Here is a 23,715-nt window from a genome sequence, read left to right as displayed (position 1 = left end):
GTTTTAATCCTAGATTTTTTTTTTTTTTTTAAAGCAGGGCTCAATTGCTGCCAGAAAAAAGGTTCTGTCTCTGTCCTAAATGGTCTTGCTACAGAATCTCTGTATTTTGTTTCTATAGCATTAATCTCCCTTTCAACATGTAACTGGACATCTTCAAAGGGATACTATTCTTAAAGTTTCTATAATTTTTCTATTACTATTAGTCACATTCTGGAGCCAAATATTGAAGTAACAACTTTACAGCTTCATTCAATAAATTAAATTTTATATTCGTAAGTACTCCCCTCACCCACCAAAAACAGTCCAAACTAACAAGCAAAGAGCAGAGAGGAACAAGCTAAGGAAGAACTCTCATGACAGTCTTACTCTGATAAGGTTCTCTAGTCTACGGGCTTTAGCAGAGATAGGATGACAAATGAGGCAGCATGATGCCACCTTTGGTCTTTACATGTCTTAACTAGTTTCTTTTGCAATATATAAGTTCTACACTTTTTAAAAATTACAGCATCAGCATAACTCCACCATCTTCCTCCATTTTTTAATCATTTATGAACATGTCCAAGAAAGATTCCTTCAGCTCCTTGGAGCAGATTGTCCAGCAAGTTAGCCAAAGAATGAAGCCAGAAATTACTGACATGTCCCAGTTTGCTAAGAACCCAGCCTTGACATTAGAGTCCTCTTTGGATTCAGCCAAAATGCTTTTGCATACCATTCCTTGTTTTCCCAGATACAGAGTAATGAAAACTTGCAACTGGCACACGGACTCCTGCAAGTCATATTTAAGCAGTGCAGACATTAACCATACCTTGGTCCATTTGCTCAGCTTCCGCAGAGCTTTCTTCTAAATGACAGGTAGGCAGCCTCAACAAGCTACCAAGTAGCTTTCAGCTCTTAGCTCATTTAGTGGCTCTGGTGTTTGCAAGCTCCTCCTGATGGGGCTGCCCTCTGTGCCAAGATTTATATGGGAGTGGTACTACTTAAGCAGGTCCGGGAAAAAAAAAAAAAAAAAAAAAAAAAAAAAAAAAAAAACACACCCTACCATAACAGAAATAAGCTTAACAGCAGTCAAATCCATTTCTCAAGTACCTACATTTCGAAAACTGAAATTTGTTTTGAGTTTCAAATAGATCAGTCTCAAAAGGCATGAATAAATAAGTTTTGAGCTTAAAGGATGGCTTCTTAAAAGATTTAAAGTTATCATGTTCGTGGAATGAATAGGTATCTGACTAGCTTCTCTTCAGCACCCCAAAGCTACACACTGCATCATTACTTCCTCTGGTAGCAGCCACGTTACTGCATGAGGACACCCTTTTCAAGATAGCCTTACACATTTCTCCAGTGTCTGAAAATAAGGCTGTTAAAAGATTTAGATATCTAATTCTTGAGGATGCTATGGAAAGTATTCTCTATGAAAATGGATTACTTCTCCTATACGTAGGGCAGCAATGTCAATTAATTTACAATTAATTCAGGAACTGCAGCACATTTCAGTGCCACAGGATTACAAATAACAATAGCTCATAGTGACATTAGACCAGCTTTTGAAAGTCAAACACTCATTTGCAATAGATAAAGCCTGCAAAGTACTATTCAGATATCTTGCTAATATTATCTTGGTAGCATTTAGTCCTCTGTAGCTGTCTATCTGAAAAAGTCTATTGGCATTCTGGCAAAGACACACAGTGGTCAGAAGGTTACTTATAGTAGGGCTTTTAAAAGCAGGTTCAAAAACAAAGACTGAAGGAAAAGATTATGAACAAGATAAAGAGCTGTAACATCTCAGGCAGGTCTAGCCTATTTTAGCAGATTTTGAGCATACATTAGAAGCTATGCAAGCTGAAAGCCTCATCTTCACTGCAAAGAGGAAGCTTTCCTTTTATTAGAAGGCTGTTAGTTTAAAGAATTATTGTTGGATTTCTTTTTTTAATTTGCCTTAGCACAAAGGAGACTCTTCCCCCAAACTGAACAGCAGTAAGTCATCTTAATTAATACATATTGTTGGCTTATAGTATCTAAAAAGGAAGAATTTGCTTAATTGAAGTTCAACGTTCATTTTAAAGTAAGTGACAGGCTCCAGCCTTTCCCTTTTCTAAAGCTTTGAAGATACAATTAAGTTTGGCTGCATAATAAACAAAAGCACCTAAAGAAGCCGAAGGACTTAAGAGATCTAGAGAACATTCCCTAAACGTATTGCTAGAACAACTCAAAGGAGTTCTTGAGGAATTCTCATCGCTTTTGCGCCATACACAAGATTAGAATAGAATCAGAATAACACCAGGAACAAGTTAGCTAGTATTTATCCATCTTCAAAAGATCATATTTTTCCACTTGTCATATGGTGTCTAGTATCTACTGCAGCTCTATCAGTTTTAGCTTCAATGTCTATTTCTGTATAGAGAGACTCTTTCTCGCTTTAAAAATCTGAAGAGCCTTACATCACTGATAAAGTTGTTAATTATAAACAAATTATAAGGGTATCCCAAGTAATGTGCTTGATATAATCAACAAGAAGCAAACAATATCAAACTGAAGGCAAAAATTGAGACTAGCTGACAATTATTTACAGTCATATTCAGGAAGAGAGGAGAGAGAAAACAGTGGTATCAATACTGGATTTCAGAAAGTGAGGGCATCCATTATGGAGAGAAGTCAAAGTGCATTACTTTCTCCTTTTAATCCAAATAGAAGACAGTTAATGATAGAATAAAGCAAAGCATATACAAAAGGTTAAAGCTTCCAGTTAATCATTTTTGCTAAAAAGTCACCAAAACCTTAACAGCCTCCACATTTCAATTACAAAAGGATGTATGAAAGACTACTTTCTTGTTGAGTTTATTCCATCCAATAAAGGATGATGATAGATAGCTTCTTTTACAAATCAAGGTAGAGCAATGCAAGTATTAACTGAAATCACCTGAGATGTTCAGCTGCTACAACAATCAGACATCTAATGAAATCCTGTATGTCTTGGTGGACCCAGCAACCTCAAGATCTATGTTATAACTGGATACTAAGTAGCAAATACATCCACAAAGCTTCTGTACTGCAGCATATAAAGATGTGTAGATTTACATTTCACCATTTATCTATGCCCACAGTTACTCTTCTCCAAAATGATTAACTGCCTAACCAGTTCACAAGTCTGCCTTCATGTGTACACTACACATGCAACAGATTAAATTAGAGAAGTGACATGTCACTGTTAAGGTTCTGTCCTGTTCTGCCATTCTTTCCCCAGGTCACTTATCTGAAAAAAATGCAAGTAGTATACCAAGTTCATATGAAGTCTATAGTTACAATAGGAAAGGAGTCCTCATACTGATGTGCGAGTTCTGCACATTCCACATTACTCCGTCTTTTCTGAGCTATTTGAAAATGTAATGGTTTGCGTCTATTGTTTTATTACTTAGACTATATAAACATTTGCCCATTCTGCCTTTTAGAAGGTAACTCAGAGGTTGTGCTTTGGTTTGTTTCAGATTTGTTCATAGCTCATTTGGATTAACCCCTCTACCCAAACCTTACTGTTGCCTAAAGGATAAGGACAAATAATGAAGCTAATGTATTCAAGAAGTCTGACGAAATAACCTCTAGAACCCCCAGAAGTTTCCAAAACTAAACTTTAAACACAAGAGATGTGTTACTTTATAGCATCTGACAGAAAATAGCATTAGAAACCAAGTAGCCCCTTTCCCAGCTAAAAAAGGGGGGAGAGGGAAGAGAGAGAGAGAGAGAGAGAAAAAAGAGACCTTTGCACAATCAATATTCTACAGTTAAAACTTCCTGACACTCAGAAAGTCTCAAAAATCATTCCTTAACAAAAATAAAATTGAGACGCCTGTAGCGTTAAAATCATTTTACATCTTATAAATAAGCTCTCATCACTTTAATACCTGACTAATTAGAATCCCATTGACTACATATAAAGAATGTAATTTGTTACAGTCTTGACTTCAAAAATAGAAGAATATGCAGGCAGACTTAAAAAGTGAGCTAAAACTGAGGATAATAGTAAACTCAACCGGTCTACAAGATACCTTATACCCAGCTATACTGAGCATAATAGGTTAGTATCAATTGCACATGTAGCTGTTATTTTCTTTCTCTTTTCTGGTTAGAAGCCTTATGCTCTCCTGAAAGATCACTCAAGTAGGACTGACATCTTCTCTTTTCAACTAATGCACATCTGGAGCTGGAAGCATATGGCCAGAGGCCCTGTTTGTTTATAGGTCTGGTAGCTACATGAAATTCTTTCACCTAATACCAGAAAACTTTTATATAACAGTTCAAAGGTCTCTAAAGTCAACCTGAAATTCTCAACCTGAAATTCCTACTGTAGAAACCTCCCCCACCCACACAACTGGGAATGTTCATGCAGTAACACAGTAAAAAGCTTAAATTATAAAATCAGGAGAATGAAAGCTACAAAAAAAGTCCTGCAGGAAAGGCTGCCTTGTCCTTTCACTCTTCTGCTGATGCTGAAGGTGACTGATAAAATGCTGGCCTTGCTTGGTCTCTCATTACAGTGTTATGCAGGGAGTTAATATTATTTGTTGTATTTTTGGAGGGGAAAAATAAAAAATGAATAAGTTTTAACTAAGTACTAAATAAGTCAATCCTGATGTTTAAAAATTTTGCTTTTAAAGTCTACTAATACCGAGAAATTGAGTAATTTTCATCAAAAAGGTTTTTCGTATGCATGTTAAATATTAGTATTTAATTCAGTAATAATAAATTTTTCCCTGCAAGACATGCAAAACATAGTGGCACTCCACAGCTTGTTTCCCACATTAATTCACTATGAAGGCGGTACCATCAAATCCACACGCAGCTTTTATTGGTATTACATGGACACACGAGAAAGAACTAGATACCTAATACTTGCTCGTTATTGCCAGCTTCAAAGGATAAAAATCTCTTGAGATTCATCTCGAGTACCCACGTGCCACCTCCCAGAGACAGCCAATAGGCTGGCGCTGTATGATTGATAGGCACGGACACACGGATGGGAAGCACTGACAGTTCTCCTTTAACACCAACATCGATTTTAGAATGGCTAGCGGCAAGAGCATCTACATCAACAGTAAAGTACAAGTTAGATACCTACCGATGTTAATGACAAATCGGCCAAGGGCTCTGGGCTGTAAGTAATTCACAGGAACCATGCATTTCTCAAATCCAAGTCTTTCGTCCAACAGCTCTGACCAGGGTTAAGAAACGATGAAGCTGTTCTCAAACAGTTTCCAGCTCTCTAAAACAGCCAGGAGTCTCTGCCTTGGCAGCTCAAGGGCCACTGAACACAGCTCTAGGCACAGTAACCACACAGCAGCACTGCCCTACTCCTGCCAGCATCTCTTCCTCCTACTTTCCTTCCAAGTCATGCAAGCAAATCATTCAAAATTCGTATCTTACTTTTTAAATTTCATGGGCTATATTAGTCAAATCTTCTCTTGGTGTACCAACATTCAAGTGGGGCTTTTTTTTTTTTTTTTTTTTTTAAGCAACAAGGAAATAAGCTGTTGGTGGTTTATGCTGTTAGTGGCATATTTTCCATGCTTCTAAATGAGACCGCACTGCCTCCAAAGGCTAGAAAACAGAGCTCTGAAAAGGCAGAGCTACTGAGAATCCTATAAAAAGGTAACAACAATTGTCTTTCCTCTTTCATCAGAAAGAGCAATAACTGCAGGAAAGATGATCAATCACCACCTAGGCCACAAATACACATTGCTGACCACTACAAATTTCAGTAGTCCCTAGAAAGTGGTTACATTGCAACTGAAGTGTTGAATCTTTATGCTAAGAGTAACATTAGGATACTTGCTGACAGCAAGTTACTACATATTAAGATTAAAACCACAAAATTTTCTTTTTATTCTTATATTAGCATACTACACGGTCCTCAGTTTTGCCAAAACATAGCTTACTGGGTTTATCTTCCATCTACTTCCAATTGCACTTACTGGAATCCTTCCAAAAGCATCATTAGAATAGCTCAGACTGAATCAGATACCTGTCTAAATCATGGTTAAGTTCTAATCCAAAGATCATTCATGAATTACACTTGAATTACACTGAGCCACAAAACTGTCCAGAAAACAGATTTTAAAAGTATAAAGGGAAATTTCCCTTTAAAATTCTCTTGAATAGATAACCTTTTGCTGCCTTTCTTCTGTTGGATAGTTAGTCTAATGATGACTAGAATTGATTAAAGCAATAAGACCGGAAAGAAGCAGAACTATAGAAGTTCTCTTCCATTTGATTTTAAGTCAGTGTACAGACATGACATAAAAGTTGTCAAATTGCATCTGAACCAGTGGTTGCTTTAGCCTAGAATCTTAAAGTCTAATGCAGGAAAGAAACAAGGCATGTACAAAGCAGCACAACTTTGGAGTTCTTTTGCCACTGCGCACACACACAAACCATTAACAGAATTCATGGTCTCATTCATATCCTGTCAGTTTACAAACACATACAGGTTCCCAACAGTTAGTATAGACTATATTTTCAGTATTCTGGACAGAAAATCATGCCAGTTAAATCTGATCTTGAAGGAAGTCAGGTTTTATTCCTCTCCTTATATTATTACTCAAATATAATCACTTGTCTCCATAAAAATAGGAGATAACTACTTGAAATTCATAAACTAAGCCAACTTCAGATCACACCCTTGCTTCTGGAACACCAGAACTACAGCAGTGAGAGGCTACACGGACCCACTCTGCCACATCCTCGTTTTATAACGGTTCCTCCAGGCAACAGTGGAATCGCACGTGAATCTATGCGGACCAAGGACAGCTTTGCACCGGCCATCACCTGCTACGCTCTTCTGAGGTGCAGATATAATGAGAAGCCAGGAAGCGAACTCCATTTAGCATAAGCTGCAGAGTAGGATCTCTTCATCTTGCTAAATAATAATCCACAAAGCCAGTTGGGGTGCCAGTGAGAACTATCTGTAACAGCCGTGCCAAACGCTGCTCTGACAACACGCTGCTCCTCTTCAGGATGAACGCCAAACATTAGTAGCTGACTTGATTAGTGTGAGAGGGCAGTAACAAAAATTTAACCAAGTAATTACAAGCAGTTCAGCAGATGCTGCACAACCAATTTTAACCAAAGCCTTTGAAGAACACTATAAAGCACACAGGAAGCATTAGCTATTCCACTTTATTCCATTTTTCTTCTTTATATTCATATTCTACCCCCTAGTTTTAGCCTACTTTTCATGCGAAGTCTAACAGAAAAGAACAAAAGCAACTCAGCATTTACCATAGAATAGCAAAATCATGAAGGAAATTTAAACTACTTTATCTACACAAAAGATAAAACCTGTGGCATTACAAGCACTCAACTTATAAATTAAATTGTACACACATGTTGCTTATTAAGCAAGCCTTATCTTACGTTGTAACCAATGGGACTACTTGCAAACAAGAACAACTCCTGCAAGAATTGAGCATTAAAATTTGCTGCATTGAATTAATGTGAAACCACTTGCAGAGCTTTGTCTTTTCTTCAAGATTGCAAATTCAACAACTGCCAGCCTGTCAAGAGAATTCTAGTGAGCACAACCAGCATTTAGAAACTTGCATAAATTACAGCTGTCTATTTCCAGTGGAAATAATTTTAGGCAAAATGCTTGCATATGCTAGTTTATCCACCTGGATAGTATCTGATTTTCACAAGAATCAATTCTACTTTCCAGTGGAAAATATGAATCTCAGTAACTCACAAGTCAAAACACTAGTATCATACGTTGCCTGAGATGAAAGCTTCATTAAATTGGAAACACACTTGTTTAGACAGCTATTACAAAAAAGATATCCGTTTTCAGCTCTTTTCCCCATTAATTCACCTTTTAGCTTCATGCTATAGTATTTCTTTGCCAATGGAACTATGGAAAACAGTAATAAGGGGGAAAAAAAATCCTTCGTTCATGAAAAAACTTTTGTTCCAAAACATAATTGATGTCACAGCTGTGACTATAAGAAATCACTTAGAGTAGCCAAAGCTGTTGAATTATGAAGCATTATATCCACAGATTCTCTAGCACACTGAAAAAACATCCAGAAAAATAAAAATCTTACCACATGACATACCAAATATTCATGGATCATGGTTGCCTTCCAAAGACTGTCAGGTTAAAGAGCTTCCCCAACAATCTTCCTCTAATATTAACAAGCAGATACACATCATACTTTGAAGCAGTTGTGTCTTTGGCTGCAATGCCTGAAAACTAAAACTCAGTTAACTAGTTTGACTATGCTGTCTCAATACGAAAGAAAGTAGTTTTCAACTTGGGCATTTGCAACATAAAAACCAACAGGAGATGTTAAGTACAGGGTATGCTCCTCATTTATATCAACAGAGTTGCTAAATTTGTCTACTTGAATCATCCATTTTAGCCACTCAATGCTAAATGTCATTCTGATTAATAAGCAACACTGGACTGGCAAGTTTTTTGAAGTGTACTAGCAATTCTGCTTAGCAATACACATATGTAATTTGAAACACATCAAATGTTGTTGAGGCACACAATCAACACTGAAAATCAAAGTTAAGACAACTCAAATTGGGCACTTAAATTAAGGCACTCAGAGTCACCAGGAAATCTTGAAGGTCTTGTTGCAGTTTAGAATCAATTTCTACACTCTTTCCCAAAACTCAAGTGCTTAAAACGCCACTGCTGACATTGCCATGTTATTATTCTGAACACAATTACATTTGAGGAAAAAGCTTTCCAACTGGGAATATGCGGCACTTAGAACAGAGGAAAACAAATGTGAGGAAAGAGAAGTATTTGTAAAAAATATAATATTACAGAGTTCAAATCACAACTCCCGGTCAACTAGAGCAAATACATGTCCATGTTCTGCTCCTCTAACTGTTCAAAAGTCTTTACAGAAATCAGCTAATTTGCAGTATACTGAGAGCAGCAGGGCAGAAGGTGGAGGCCCAGAACGGTTTCTGCTGCACTGAGACAGTGACGCAAGATTCTAGTTAACCCAGCTACATAAAATAGCACCACCTCCTCCTCTTCAGCTTAGCAAATATCTTCCATATACTGTCCAAACCTCCATTTGTGTCTACAGGGTAAGACACTGGAACAGAAGTCAAGTCTGCTCTTTGCTGTGTCCTGACCCCTTAACTTCAGGTAACTCATTTTGCCTGTTATCTCCTTCAGTCAGACTTCATTTCAGCTCTTCTGCGTGTACAGTCTTCAAGTGATTGGGGCTCTAATTGCTGAGATGAGCTCCAAGACTGTTACTTCCTAACCACAACCAACTTTTTGTCAAAAGGATTGGCCTTGTAACAAGTAAAATTTCTTCCCTAGTAGCCTCAGTGATTATGACTTGCAGTCCAAAACTGAAGCACAAAGGGATGATTGAAACTAGTTATTCCAATGAAGTCAGTAAATTCCTAAATATGTTAAGTATACATACACACACAAAGAGCATATGGTATGCAGCATATAGGATGAACAGCCCACATTATTTGTGGTTTCTATTCTTGGCCATCTCTAGATTACCAAGCAGAACACACTGTATTGTGGCTTTAAATCATAGCATCTCCAGCAAACATATTACATAGAGCACACTTCTTACATGATTCCAGGTTGCACAGGATGACAGATTATTTTAGTAAGGAATATGAATAGTTACTCCTGATCTTGTTTCCAAAATTTTTAAGTTTTCACTCATTCATGTTATTCTGTAAAAGCAGATATTTCACACTATATTAGGGGAAAAATTTTATATATTTTTAACATCACAGAGTTAACTATTACAAATGATGTGAATAACAGTTCTGATGCATATGTACTGTTATCCACTTTTTAATTCAAACTAATGTGACTATGTAATTTTAAAGCTGTTGGCAACTGCCCAGTCACCTCCTCAGCTATTAGAAATAGTTTCCGTATATTTTATTTCTCTTAGCAGTAAGTAACACGTTAATTTAAGTGGCAGTTTTCAACTCATGTTCCCCTATATTGCAGAGGGTGAGTCTGAGCTTTATGTAGAAACCTGTGAGGAAAACTAGTAGTAGGTTTTATTAGCAGTAGATCAAACGACAACTTTCTACATTTTTTGTTTTAGGACTGCAAAAAACCCCACAGGAAAGCATCAATTTATGCAACAGTTAAAGCAGCTAGACACAGCCGTCTTTACATGTAGCCACTGAATCATTTAGATCGCAAAGCAATTTACAGACTTACGAAAAACTAATTTAAGGTTTTGTATGTCTTTATTTCCCCAAAACTCGTACTTTGCAGCTTATCAGAGAAGAGGTTGAGTCACATAGTTAAAATAGATCATATTAAAAGGGGAGGGGGAAGGGGGGGAAGACCTCTGCTTCCTGCCAGACGTTTTCTCTCTTTGGCTCAATTCCTGAAGTTTGTCAAGGTCTGCTTAACAGCCATTCCTCCCACTCTCCACTCAGCACAGAATCAGGCTGGTATTTCACGATTCTGTCTTACTCCATAGCAAATTAAAATATTAGTCTTCCACTTAATTTAATCTACATTTTCAGAAGAATTTAAGCTTTCTTGTATGACCCTCGCCACAGAAATCTGTCTTCCATCCTTTTACGCATTAATAATAATCACAGTCTCATTTAGACTTTTCTTTCTGTTAAGTTAAATCATTTGGCTGATTTTTTTCTCCACAGCTAATACTTAAGCAGCCCTATTTATTACTCTCTTCCAGGCTCTCCCCTCTTTGGCTATTTCTTAAATTACGCGGGTATTCACAGCACACCACACTGCTCCGGCAGCAGCGCTGCATCCGTCACAGTTCATGAGCCATCAGAACCACTTGCTCTTTTGCAGTATTGTTACTGACAGTCTACCCCATTTCACATTTCATTTCTCTTTTACAAAGCACACAGTTGAGAAGGAACAAAAATGCTTAGAGGACAAGTCAAAGCCAGCGTCTCACTGACGCTGCACTCCGCGCAGGAGGGCTGCTGTGATGGCAGCTCGGGTCCCCGAGCGGCTCTGCACCGCTGACAGCTGACCCAAGCAGCAGCACCAGCGCGGTACCAGCAACAGCACTGAGAAACTGGGGCGAGCAGCAACGGTCAGCCAAGATGCACCTCACAGCTCGCCTATTTTACAGGAGAAAAAGCAGCAAAGGAATATCTAGGGAAATGGTTAAAGAAATCTTATGTCTTAGAGCCACCATGTGACACAGGGCTATTAACCTCTTAGAGCAAGGAAAAATGGGAAAGAAAGTGAGAGACAGAGCACAAGTATCGTTTCTATGCAAGTGTCCTCTGAAACTGTCAAATCATACTACTAAACATTAAAAATGTTTGTTAAACAAGCTGCATTTTCTACTGAAAACATATGAACAAAGGTAGCTAATTAAAAAGAACCACCACAGCTCACTGGCTATGTGTTCATTACATCTGAGTAAAAAATGCTCAAAGTAAAATAACTTATTTTACAGCTTTACCATAAATACTTACATTCAAAAGTTACATGGTATTTACAAAGAGAAAAACTAATGCAAGTTTATCATAATACAACACTATTATAAGCAGAACGTATAACATCCCTTGTCATTCTACAGAGGGATAATCCATTATTTTTAGTCACAGTTAAGAAGTCACGGAGAAGTCAAAATGACTCTCCATCTATTCTCAACCAGATTATCCAGAATCATATTGCTTTTCTGTATTAACTGTGCCTCTGCATAGTCAGATTAAGTGTTTACTGAAATTCAGGGCCTTTCAAAATCATTCCTTTTAAATAAACTTTTACACCTATGAAAAGCTATAAGGCTTCTGAAAACAAATCCATCATAGCTGTAACTTTTGCAACTCTGCAACAGGATAAAATTCTAGGACATACAGTATAAGTTGTATCAGATAGTCCATTACATTATGAAAAAATAGCTAGCTATTTCAAAACCAGACTCTCAAGTTAAGGCTGATTATACTCACTCAGCTCCAAGAGCCATTAAACAGAACTCACAGTTTCCAAACCCCAGCCTTACAGGCACATTTGGCTTCAGACTTCTGTGGTTTGCTAAACCCAGCTGCCTATCACAGGCTTTAAAAAGAAAGGAGGGGGAAAGGAAGAAAGATTGCCCTCCCTTTTATATCCTATTTCTTCCTCTTATTGCTCATGGAGGCAGGCAGAATTCCTGAACAAGACTCTCCTAAAAGGCTTAATGTTCAGCAAGGATGGCGATGGCTCACATTTTATGGGACAGAAGAGGGGATAGGAATGAGGAAAAATGCAGCTGGCTGCCAAGGTAAATCTACTGTACAAGTTAGTGCCTGTGTCACTCAGGTTTCAGTTCTGACCCACATCGAATTCAAGAGATCAGTTTGTTCCTCTACATACCTGCCAGAAATGCAAGCATAAATGTTAGTTACTGCACTGGTTACTCTAAAACCCATGTCATTTGAGCAGGAAGAAGGAAAAAAAAGCTCTCTCCTACGGAGCCACTAAACTGTCAAAGGATACAAGCATCTAGTGACAGAAACACATATGCCAAACTTTATCTGATCTCAGAACAATCTTCTGCCAGAGAGGAAGTTCTAAAAAAAAAAGTAGTTGCATCTCACAGGATTTGCTATATTTTTCTCTTTCAAGAGAAAAGAGAGTCAAATATACTACAACTCTAATCAATACTTTTGCTTATTAACTGCAACCATATTGAGTGAAATTAGCTGGACTTATACCAGATGTCCTGGACTAATCCTGGGACGGTACATGTCACTCGTGGCTCGCCAGCTGCCTGGAGCCCCTTGCCACAGCTCCCTTTGTGCCTTCTGCTCAGCTTGGCCGAGTCGCTGATACGATACGGTCACCTACTGATAGTGCATGTATTTTGCACTCACATACCTTTAATTGGATGAGGAGAAATGATGATTTCTTCTCTTCAGCAGCGCTTAAAAGCACTGTCCCCTAAACTGACTTTATCATCTCATTTAAGATGATTAAATTTCATCTATCTAAAAATAAGAAAAAGGAAAATGGTATGAAGTAAATTAGCCACAAGGTAAAGAAGCTGCCTAGAGATAAGTGAGCTTTTGTCTATGACAAAATAAATGCTCACCAGGATTTTATGTAGGCAAATGTATAAAAGTATATGCTCAATGACATTTCACTTCTGCTCCGAGGAAATGGTACAAGCAGAGCAGGCCAGGGCTGAAGAGGCTGGCTGAGAGTACCCCTGTCTGCTCAAGTGGCCTGCTACTGCGTTCATCTCTGTTAGCCTGACTTCAGGCTATTGCGGCAGTACGGAAGCATGCCTTGGAACAACCCAAGCTCATGCTGAATAACACAGCTAGTTCACTGAAGAAAGGAGGGAAAAAAAAAGAAAAAAAAAAAAAGAAAAAAGACCACAAAGCCCTCTACATTTTGTACTGTGCCTGCCCCCTGCCACATCAGCCCTAGTTCATTGAGATGTGCTCTGGCACCACAGGCTGGGCTGTGGTAGAGCTCTATTAAGATTTATTTTTCAGGTAGCATCCAAACCAGCTCCAAAATGGCTTTCAGCCATGCTTATACAATCTGCTCTAACACACCTCAAAATATGGTCTCCAGTAGGTCAACTCCACTGTTACTAAATGCATTGCAGCAGCAGCCGCTGCTGCGCCACTATTCAAATAACCTAATCCTATAGGGGGTTCAACAGGTCAAAATGGGAAAGAGTATTATAGGTTGAAATGTGACCTCAGTTACATTTCTGTAAATTCACATCCTAGTGAACTTGATTTTGATTTCCAACAGCTCATCAACATTCCTTCCATAGCTTATAAGCATATTGGCAACTCCTGAGAGTTAAAAAAAACAGCAAATTAAACAGGTATCTTGCTGTGATCTGAACTATAGCAGCTAATGGTTTTGTCTAGTTCTGTTACTGTATATTAAAAATACGCTACCACCTTCTGCACACCCTTCACTTGAGGTCAGTTCCACACCAATTTTGATTTCTTTTGTTTTCTTTATTAAAAAAAAAAAAAACAAACAAAACCCAACCCATCAGCAGACGAAGAGTCCCAAAAATTCTGAAAATAGTAAACTGCGGAATATTAACTCTAATATTTTGGACTTGTTATCATTAATCAATGGCTGCAATCCTCATGAATCAAGGTACCTACTTAAGTGTAAGGGTCTAATGCATATAGAACATTTTCAGATTCAGTTGTGTAGTTTCAAATTTTCAGCCATGTTTAAAGCACTGTTAGGACATCTACAAGTCTGACTCAGCAACATTTTCAAAGAAGGTATATTTAAAAAAAAATCCCAACAAGCATAAAATATTAAATGTGTAAGTTACAGAAGGGAAGTATCTGATAATTACATCAAACTTGCAAATCATCAGAATCTTCCAAGTGCATCAGCAGTATTGTAACAGCAAACGAAGGTTTTCTACATTAGGGAAAGAGGTGGAGATTCTACCAAGAAAGCTAGAACAAGCACATGGACGTTTTTGCCAGCACAGGCGCTGCCTTCGCTGCGATGCAGCACTGCGATGACAGCTGGCTCACTCCTTTGCCAGTACAAATGGCCCTTGGTTACGCATTTTGATTGAAAACACTCTGAAAACTAACTTTAAGTAGTTATCAGGCTTAATTTTGTTAAGAAATTGAAAAACTGTAAGATATAGTCTTTCTTAAAGCATACTGCAGACATAGAGGTTCAGGAAATTCCATCTTATCCATTACTAGACTGATCCAATGAAGAAGATCCCTTAAGCAAAACGCAAAGGGCACGCTAAGTAGAACCAAAATAAAATCACATTTTTTTAAAAAAAAAAAAGCACTGTTTCTATTTTGTACTTTTAAATAAAGTAGACCTTTTTAAATAAAGAAAATATGTTCTTAGAACAAGGACAGCATGACAGAAACAAGGAATGACAACGAACACATACCTGAGGCTTCTTGAACTTTCACCTTCAGACCTGTAAATTAACACACACAGAGTCAGGACATTATTACTTTCAGCATTTATAAGCCAGCTAGTCTAAAAACAGTACTTCCTTATGTATTTCTCTCCCATTACATTTCACCTGCTTTCTCTACGGCTTTTTATACTTCCCCTATTAATTAACCATTAAAAAAAACATTAAAATAACCATTAAAAAAATCTACTTAGAATAAATCTCCTAGAAGCTTACAAACGGAAAACAGTTGAGGTCAGTAACTGCGTAATTAAATATATGCTGTCATCCTCTGAATCCTTACAATGATCTTTTGTAAACATACAGTAAACGACTTATGTTCTGTAACTGTAAATGAAGAACAGTCTCAACATTATTCTAGAAGCAGATTAACTTTTACCTTTTTAACCTTTCATCAGTCTTTAGTCGAAAAAGTCATAGATAAATACATTTAGTAATCTAATCCCCAGACTTAATCAGGGACTACTTGGGGAAATAGTTTGCAAACAGAAGTAATCTTAAAAACAAACAAACAAACAAAAAAAAAAAAAAAACAAAAAACAAAAAACACACACAACAAAAAACTCACTCTTACCTGATCCTCACAATTATGCCAAATGAGGGAAAAATATATTACACTATAGCTCTTAAAGGTCATTTTTCTCAAAGTTAAATAATTTTATCAATGAAAAACTGAAACAAAAAACTTCCCCTCATTTTCTTTTTTAAAATGAGGAAATGGGATTTGATATCATATATACCAACAGTTTCCTCCTCTGAAGAGGAACAAATGTAGTACTTATATAGCATTTCACAAGTAAACAAAATCCGTAACAAATATATGCAATCATTTGCCCAATTTTGTTCCTTCCCCACTCCAAGTCAATGCAGCCTCAGTGCTAATTAAGAACTTAAATACATCAGCTCTGCAAGGTAAAGCTGAGAAAAGGCAATCAAATATATAAATCAAAGCAGGAGTTTCCAGAACAACCAAACCTCTAAAAACATCTTCCATGTCAACCCCTTCATAGGGGCTCAAAGATGATTCCGTAAGAACTTGTAAAGCGCATTAAACATCTATCTTTTGACATTGATTTTTATTTTTCTATTGCAGAGCCATGATGGTGCCTGCACAAATCAGCTACCACATCTTAACTTTGTGTATATTAGTACAGCAGGGCATAATATACTACTAGAATTCCTTAATAATCAGTGAGAGATAAGAATAAATGTATTGCAAATACATTTATTTCAACATCCTCATCCAGTTCCACATCAGAGTCAGATGAAGCTTATTAGTGATCACTTCCATGTCTTCAGGAGCAAGACAAATGCATACTAAAATCAGTCCTCAAACCACCTTGCACTGAAAAAAAGTCTGCCACTTCCTGTTGCGGACTTTGTAGCTTATAAACATGTTCCCAGGCTTTACTGGGTGAGTCTGCAGCACTGAACAGACCTCAGTCTGCCATGGAAGATCTCCTGAACCAGGGATAATGTGGCTATGCTGCTTCTTGGGCTTCAGCCAGCATCTTGGTATAGCCCAGACATGCAAACAAATATTTCATTCAGAGCCAAGTGGGGCATCTAAGAACAAACAATACCTCCAACTATTTTGGGGTTGGCTGAGGTTTTCCATGCTTGTTGTCTGCCTCAGGCCATATTAGCCTAGAAAACTTCAGAAATCTGCCTGCTTTTACAAACTAAGTTATATACAATACTTTCCTATTTTTAGAAGTTTCATACTGAAGCTAAAGTGTTTGCACTTCACATAAATCAAATGTATATCCAAATCTTTATATAATGATAGGTAGAGACTACAGTGAAAAGCCCAGTTTAAAAACTGCTAGACGGACTACTGTGATGTCTAGTAAATGACTTCACCATCCATGTGAAAAATATGAAACTGCATTGAGTTTACTAGCTGACACCTTTAATTTTTTGATTTCTTTACTTAGAGGAGTTGTGCATGGCAGAAGGCAGGAGACAAATCCTGTGTATGCATAGTTGGTTATCAATTTAAAATAGGTAGCAGGATGGACCAATACGAAAAACGCTAAAACACTAGGAAAGACGGACAGGAGCTAAAGGAGGAAGCTAGTACTGGCAAACTACAGCAGAAAGTTGGATCTGTTCTACAACCAAAGGTCCTAGATTCCTGTCGTGAGACTTCCCAGCTGGCCTTATGCCACCTCTCTAGCAGCACCTCTTCTTTCTAGAAGGTAACTGATTCCACCTTACCACTTACCCTCTCTTGCATTAATAGTAGTGGTCTGTCTCAGGAGCCTGAAAAAGTCCTGCTGATAACTCAGGCCAGTCATTAAGGGCTTACATGACAAAAACACCTAGATTTCAGATTAATAAAAAATGTGTAGGTCACTTCAGAATGTTCTGTCACAAACTAATGATGTTTGAAAACTGGCACTGAAGTAGTGATAAGCTAGGATCAAAGCTGCCCCTTTAAAACTAAAGACAAGGGTATTGCCTTAACACATGCAATGCTAAGTATTTTGTATCTTCTTTAGTTCATGAATATAAAGATTTTTTTTTTTTTTTAATTAGGATGACTTCATCTCCTCTAACAATTTGCATAGCATATTGGCAGCAGTGAAAGAGTTATGGCTAGCAGAAGTTTCATAACTCTCATGCCAGAAAACAAAAACCTAATTTTCAGAATCTCTCAGAAACAGGTGCTAAAGACTTCTGTCCCCTTGTCCTTCCCCTCCTCCCCCTCCCCACCATTACACGTTCAAACGTTATCCTGGATTTTCTTCATGCTCAAAGATATTTTGGAACCACAGTCTAAAAGTAAAGGAAGAAAAAAATACAGTCGATTAACTTAGAAAGTCCCTTGTCACATAGGACACTTTGGCACTATGAATCTTGAAGGCTGTAGTTCAATGGACTGAGCGCAGGCTGCAAAAAGTGGCCACAAAGAGGAATACTGGTTGAGGATACTGACAGATAGTACCCAAAAACACTTTGAAACAGAACAAGGGAATTCAACATACTGCAAATTCTACTGTCCAGAGCAAGATCAATCAACTTCTGCCTAGAAGCAAAGCACAGTGAGCACTTGTGTTGCATAATCTCTGAATCTGGAACATCCAGGAGAGGAGATAACTCAAGATTTGTTGCTGAGCATAACTACCTTTCAGAAAAAGTTCCTAAAATTGTTACAGTTGTCATCTTACTTGAAGTGATGAAGAATCATCACCATCCTTTATTTAAGGACGATTCACAGTTAACAGGATCTTTCATCACTATATAAATACACTGTAGCATTTTGTATGCTAATCCACTATAAAGAACAACCTTGACCTTTGTAAGATTTGACTTGCATTACTGATATTACCATGAATCCTTATTGCTATCACAAGATTTACCTTATTGCATACTGAAAAGATTTTAAAAAACCAACAAGGAATAGAAAAACAATCCCAAAAAATCCACATACAGAAAAACTCTCAAATGAATATTTAGAAGAAAAGACAGGATCTGATACTGAATAGCTAATGATATGTTACTTTATTTTATTCAAAACATTTCAGTGTAAAAGCATATGCCTAAGACCTTAGAGATTTCAGAAGGATCTATATTTCTGTCCTGACAGCCTGCCTTAATGACACATGCAGTCCGACAACTCGTCTCCATACATCTGAATGTGTTAAAAGGTGACATGTCACGAAGCAGGACAGAGGTGAGAGTAGTACGGGCTAAGCTCTAGTACCAGGCTCAGTGCTGACACTGTTAATTCACGAGTCTCTTGCGTTTCCACTCACGTTTGGAACCTGTCTGTCCGGCCGATCTAAGTTTTTTTAAGGTTTTAAACATGCACATGCATTCCAGAGGACATAAAGCAACTTTAAAGCATTTTTTTCTAAATGATTACCTTATCCCTGAAAGTTACTTGAACAAAAGGGGAAGGGGAGAAGTGAACTCACCTATGCCTCGCCATGAGTAATAAAAAAAATTAATAAATATTCAAACTGACACCTTCCCACACTCAGTTTTCAGCAAATTCTCTCTTGGAGAACATACATCTTACAACTACAAAAAAAATATTGTATGTAATTGCTTGTACTATCAAGTTTTCAAATATAGCTGAGCTGGATTTTTAACTCCTTAGTGCTCTGCTCCTCCCCCGACTAGGACCAACAGCCGGCAGCAGCACACGTACCTGAACGGGCAGTGTGCCTTGGAGTGCTCACAGCATTCTGGGCTTGTCAGAAGCAGCAGCCGATCATCCTCGAGCACATTTTCGCTAACTCACTATTCTTATCACTAAAACTAAAGCAGTACTTTATTAAAGGTGTTTTTAAGCAAGTCAAAGTGGCAAGGTAAAGACTAGGCCTTTACAACATGCTATTCATCACGTGTTGAGCTGCACAGAGGTTGTCATCAATGGCTCTCCAAAGTTACTCGCTTTGCAACTCAGCAGCTGTCTTCAAGATAGCTAATCATGCAAAACTTGCTAGATTTTGCAAGTAAGGGTGCATCCTCCAGCTAAGATTTACTCAAACTCCAAAGAGTTATTCAGAGATGGTCTCTATTTTACCCATGGAATAAGTAATTTATTTGCAGGGCTGAATGAACACTCTGCCAAGAAAAAAAAAAAAAAAAAAAAAAAGAAAGAAAGAAAAACCTAAATTTGAACACAATAGGTTTTCTTTAGGATTTTTTTTAAGTTTTTGTGATCAATATTTAGCATTTCTGCTTAGGCTGCAAGCCTGTGCTAGGTTCTAGATTATGTTCTTTTCATCTGGAAAAAATCAAGGATACAGTCACTGCTGAAAAAAGGGTGCAAGCGTGCAAAAAAAATGCAGATCATATATTGTACTACGTTGCAAACTTAAAGGAAGAGGTGAATAATATCTATTATATCTTCCATGCTACAGTATTTTAGTTTAAACAGAACATAACCAACGGATACAACCAAAATATATCAGTAATGAATGACCTGCAACTTTTGGGAAAGATTTCTCCTACCATCTCTTGCTTGGCTCTAATATTCCATCACTTTTTGAAGTACAGCTTAATACAAACTTGCATGCCCCACTGAAGCAGAAGTCTGGCTTCTTCCTGATCCAGGGAACCTCACACTCAGGGGGAACTAGAGCAAACAAATCCTATTTTTGATTGGGATAGCCAGAGGCAGAAATGACTTGGCTGATAGCACTATTTACTGTAATTCCATTTCAAGCAGAGAACGGGACAAACAGGTACTATCATAACAAACCTTCAAACAAAAAGGCAAAACACATTGCTGCTTAAGACTTACACAAGACAAGAAATGAACAAGATGACTTAAAGTTTTGAATAATTTTTAAGTTCTTAAGTATTATCATCACTCTCTGTCAGCCCACATCTTTGAAGCCTGCAGATTTTACAAGACAGCCCACTAAGTCACAGAAGTATCTTAACGTTATCTTTTGCTCTGTTCATATCCAAGGGATAAGTCAGCATTACCTTCCTGTAAATGCACCAAGTAGGCAAGTTACTAACAAAGTACCTTGGCTTCCAGTTACTGAGTTAGTTGGTGATTTCCAACAAAACATTCTTGATGGGAAGTTGTCAGTTCATAAAAATTGAAAGCAACTTACAGGACCATGACAACTTTGAAGTCTTTCAGAGAAGTATGAGACAGAAAAGCCACTCAAATTGGGAATGTAAGAGATTCACATTCAAGTCTCTTGTGGATTTAGATGAGAGTAGGGCCTTAAGCCCAGAAAAAGCACAACTCACAGGCAGAGCTCATCCAGGGACTCTTCCTCACTCAAAGGATTTTAACAAGTCTTTGGCTCAACCATTTTCAAAATGATGCTGTTCATAACCAATGAGGCGTATTATATAGACCGACGTATGTAACTGCTCCAGCAACAATTCCAAACTTAGCAGATAGTCTATCTGGACAAGGATTACAATTACTGCAGTGTTCTGTAAAAACAGAATAGCTAGAGAGTAGTAAACCACTTGCAAAACTAAGATGCATCAAAACTCTGCTTTTGTGGCAAAAAATCTGCCAAAAATCAGAATTTAAAACCACTGTAAGACCTCACAAGCAGACAGGGCTTTAATATGGTATCACAGCCACAGCATCCGATAAGAGTTTACCTCCTATAGATAATTTATAATCCATGACAAATGCCATACAAGTGTAGCCACTGGCATATGGTCCCCTCAGAGAGCTTCTTGTATCTATTTCTGGAGTGTCTGCAGTCAATACTGCCCAGGAAGTGCCTCTTCCAAACTCACTCTCAGGGATTTGTGATGACAAGTTCGTGAAGAAATTGGACTGATTTCGTTGCCCAGCCATTCTTCTCTGCTGCACATGCTGCTGAGCTTCAGGCTAGCCAGCATTCGGACTGAGCTTATCCTCTCTATCACCTTGCTCACTTATGACATGTTTTACAGCAACCTAGATTCTCTTCTCCTCTAACATCTGAAAATAGTTTGATGCAACAGACGGGGTACAAAGCCCCACGTTTTCATAAAAAGCAAACCCCTCCAGTCTGTACTGCATGCTTTATAGCAAGGTTAGTAGCACCATCTGCTTGCTCAGCAAGAGGCACAGAAACAGTTCTTCCTCCAGCATGGAAATAAATAGCCAGATCGGGCAGATGCTACATCATCCCACCACCTGGAATAGCTTTCAGTATCTATTTTTAAAAAAAAATTTAAATGCATATATAAGAAAGTTGCTCAGTGTACAGCTGTGACTATCTCACAGCACTTCTAGCTAACCCGAGAAGTACTGCTACCCTTTGCACAACTGCTCACATCAGTAGTGGGGAGGGAAGGGAGATGCCATTTCTGGATGTACTTTAATGAAGTTGCGTGCAGCAGACTGATCGAGCAGTGGACTAACCATGAAATAACTGGAAAACGTTTTTAACTTTTCTTATACCGAAGTGTTTGCTGCCTATCCCAGGAAGAGAACGCAATCAAATAAAAGGGAAAAGTTAAAAGGCAATCTCATGTTCCCCTCAAAGCAGCTGGGCGTATGTCATAAGATCTTTAGCATTTCTAGATAGTTTTAGTCCTCTAGACAGACTCATTCAGACTGCAGTCTGTTTACATATACTACAGAGTGGAACAGAAAATGATCCACTGAATACTTTGCCTTTCCAAAATATAGCCAAGCAGAACACAAAAAAAGCTTTATTTTTTGCATTATCCTTCTCTGCAGCAGGTAGCAGTTAGGGTTTAGTAAAACTTATGCCTCTAGAATAATCCTGCACTGTGCTGAAAAGGCTCTTGAGTTTCCACTTAATCACATCAAGTCCAGCACTGCTGTCCCTCTCACAAGATCAAGCAACTGGAGCCTGTAGTGAAGCCAATTTATGATCCAAGAAAGAATATTGTCAAACAGCCATATCGAAGGACAGCAAGTATTTTACTTTGAGCAGGAGGTGCTCTTAAAGTCAGTATCAGAACAATAAGTAATTGAATCTTAAAATAACTGATAAAATATCTTGGGTATATGATCCACCAGGACCATTTTACCTGTTTTTGCTTAATCTTCAACTGTTCGTAATTTAGAATGGCTAACAAAAAAAAACAATTGATATTAAGATTGAAATGCTGTACCTGCTTCAAATGTAGCTGAAAGACAGCTGATTCTTGTTACATCATTAACTATTATGTAAGTGAGCTAATTCCACTATTTTCCCTGCAGCAGGAGTCTCCTTAATAAAATTCTCTACATACAGTTGTCAAAATGTATTTTAGGTACACACTTGAATTGTTTAGAGAAAGAGTGAGCAACCAAGAAGCTTTCAATAAGAATGAACCATTTTATTCCCATGGCATTTATGTCTTTAATCCTCAGGCTTTGGATGCCAGCACATCTATATGCTTATCTTAAATAACACAAGATCTCAGTGTTTATTCCATAAGGAGGCAAAACAAATAAGCTTTGGGGGTCACAGATGTCAGCCTTTCATCCCAAAAATTCATTCAGTCATTGATCCAACAATAACTTAAAAAAAAAAACAGAATCCACTATATGAAACTTCCCTATACAATTTAAACTATCAGAAGATGTTAAGACATACTAGTTTACGAATAGAACTTGCAATTTAAGATGGACTTAAATCCTATTTCAAAGCAGAACTCTGCACGTTAAATCTCCCATGCAGGATCTTAAAAGTCTTTGTAACTTATCATTAAAATGGCAAAGTCAAAAAAGTGGTGCTTTCAAGCTATATTTCACTCAGATGTAAAAATAAAGTTTTAAAATAGTAAGATACTTAAACCCATGAATTAATGTCATAGCCTAAACTAATAATATCTTGGATTACACTGATACAAAGTATCAGTACTGAAACAGCTGGAGACAAAACCTGCTCCCAGTGGTCTAGCTACAGCTGGCATTTGGGAGAGACATGCTGGCACTCCAGTGTTGACACTTCCCAGATCATTTTTGATAGATATTTAAATCTTGACATAACATATTTTTCTGCACTGGCTTCTATGCCTGTTATTCTGCCACTGAAGATAACCTGATTTCAGTGGACAAGGGTGTGCCATTTGAAAGCTCAGTTTTTGTTGCCATTGATATAAGCCTTTTCTCAGATTAAGACTAAATCAGAAAACCTAAAAAGATATGAAAGACAAGTACATACTGTAGTACTACAAATCATTAGACAAAAAGCATTAGCAAGGATGGAACTCAAGTCTTTAATTTGTTAACGATTATCTAGTCTATTCAGTCAAATCTTAGAAGCAGCAGTGTAATTCCTTACTATTAAGTCTTTGCATGCGGAAATTAAAGTATGTCATACTATAAGAAAACTCTCACAGTCAGGATTCTTGG

The 23,715-nt window shown here is 37.7% G+C and overlaps 1 protein-coding gene across 5 annotated transcripts in view; it reads right to left on the bottom strand.

Moving 5' to 3' along the window:
* The window catches only part of IQSEC1 (IQ motif and Sec7 domain ArfGEF 1), a 328,601-nt gene that overhangs the window by 257,324 nt on the left and 47,562 nt on the right, over window positions 1-23,715 (bottom strand). For all 5 annotated transcript variants that reach the window (XM_062586053.1, XM_062586054.1, XM_062586055.1 and 2 more), the window contains exon 2: window positions 14,889-14,918. In XM_062586053.1, coding sequence (XP_062442037.1) covers window positions 14,889-14,918 — 30 coding nt within the window. The remainder of the gene's footprint in view (window positions 1-14,888; window positions 14,919-23,715) is intronic.

This window comes from Rhea pennata, chromosome 12 (genome assembly GCF_028389875.1).
Source record: "Rhea pennata isolate bPtePen1 chromosome 12, bPtePen1.pri, whole genome shotgun sequence".
NCBI classification, from domain to species: domain Eukaryota; kingdom Metazoa; phylum Chordata; class Aves; order Rheiformes; family Rheidae; genus Rhea; species Rhea pennata.
The sequence above is the reverse complement of the archived record's forward strand: the minus strand, read 5'-3'. Positions and strand labels throughout refer to the sequence as shown.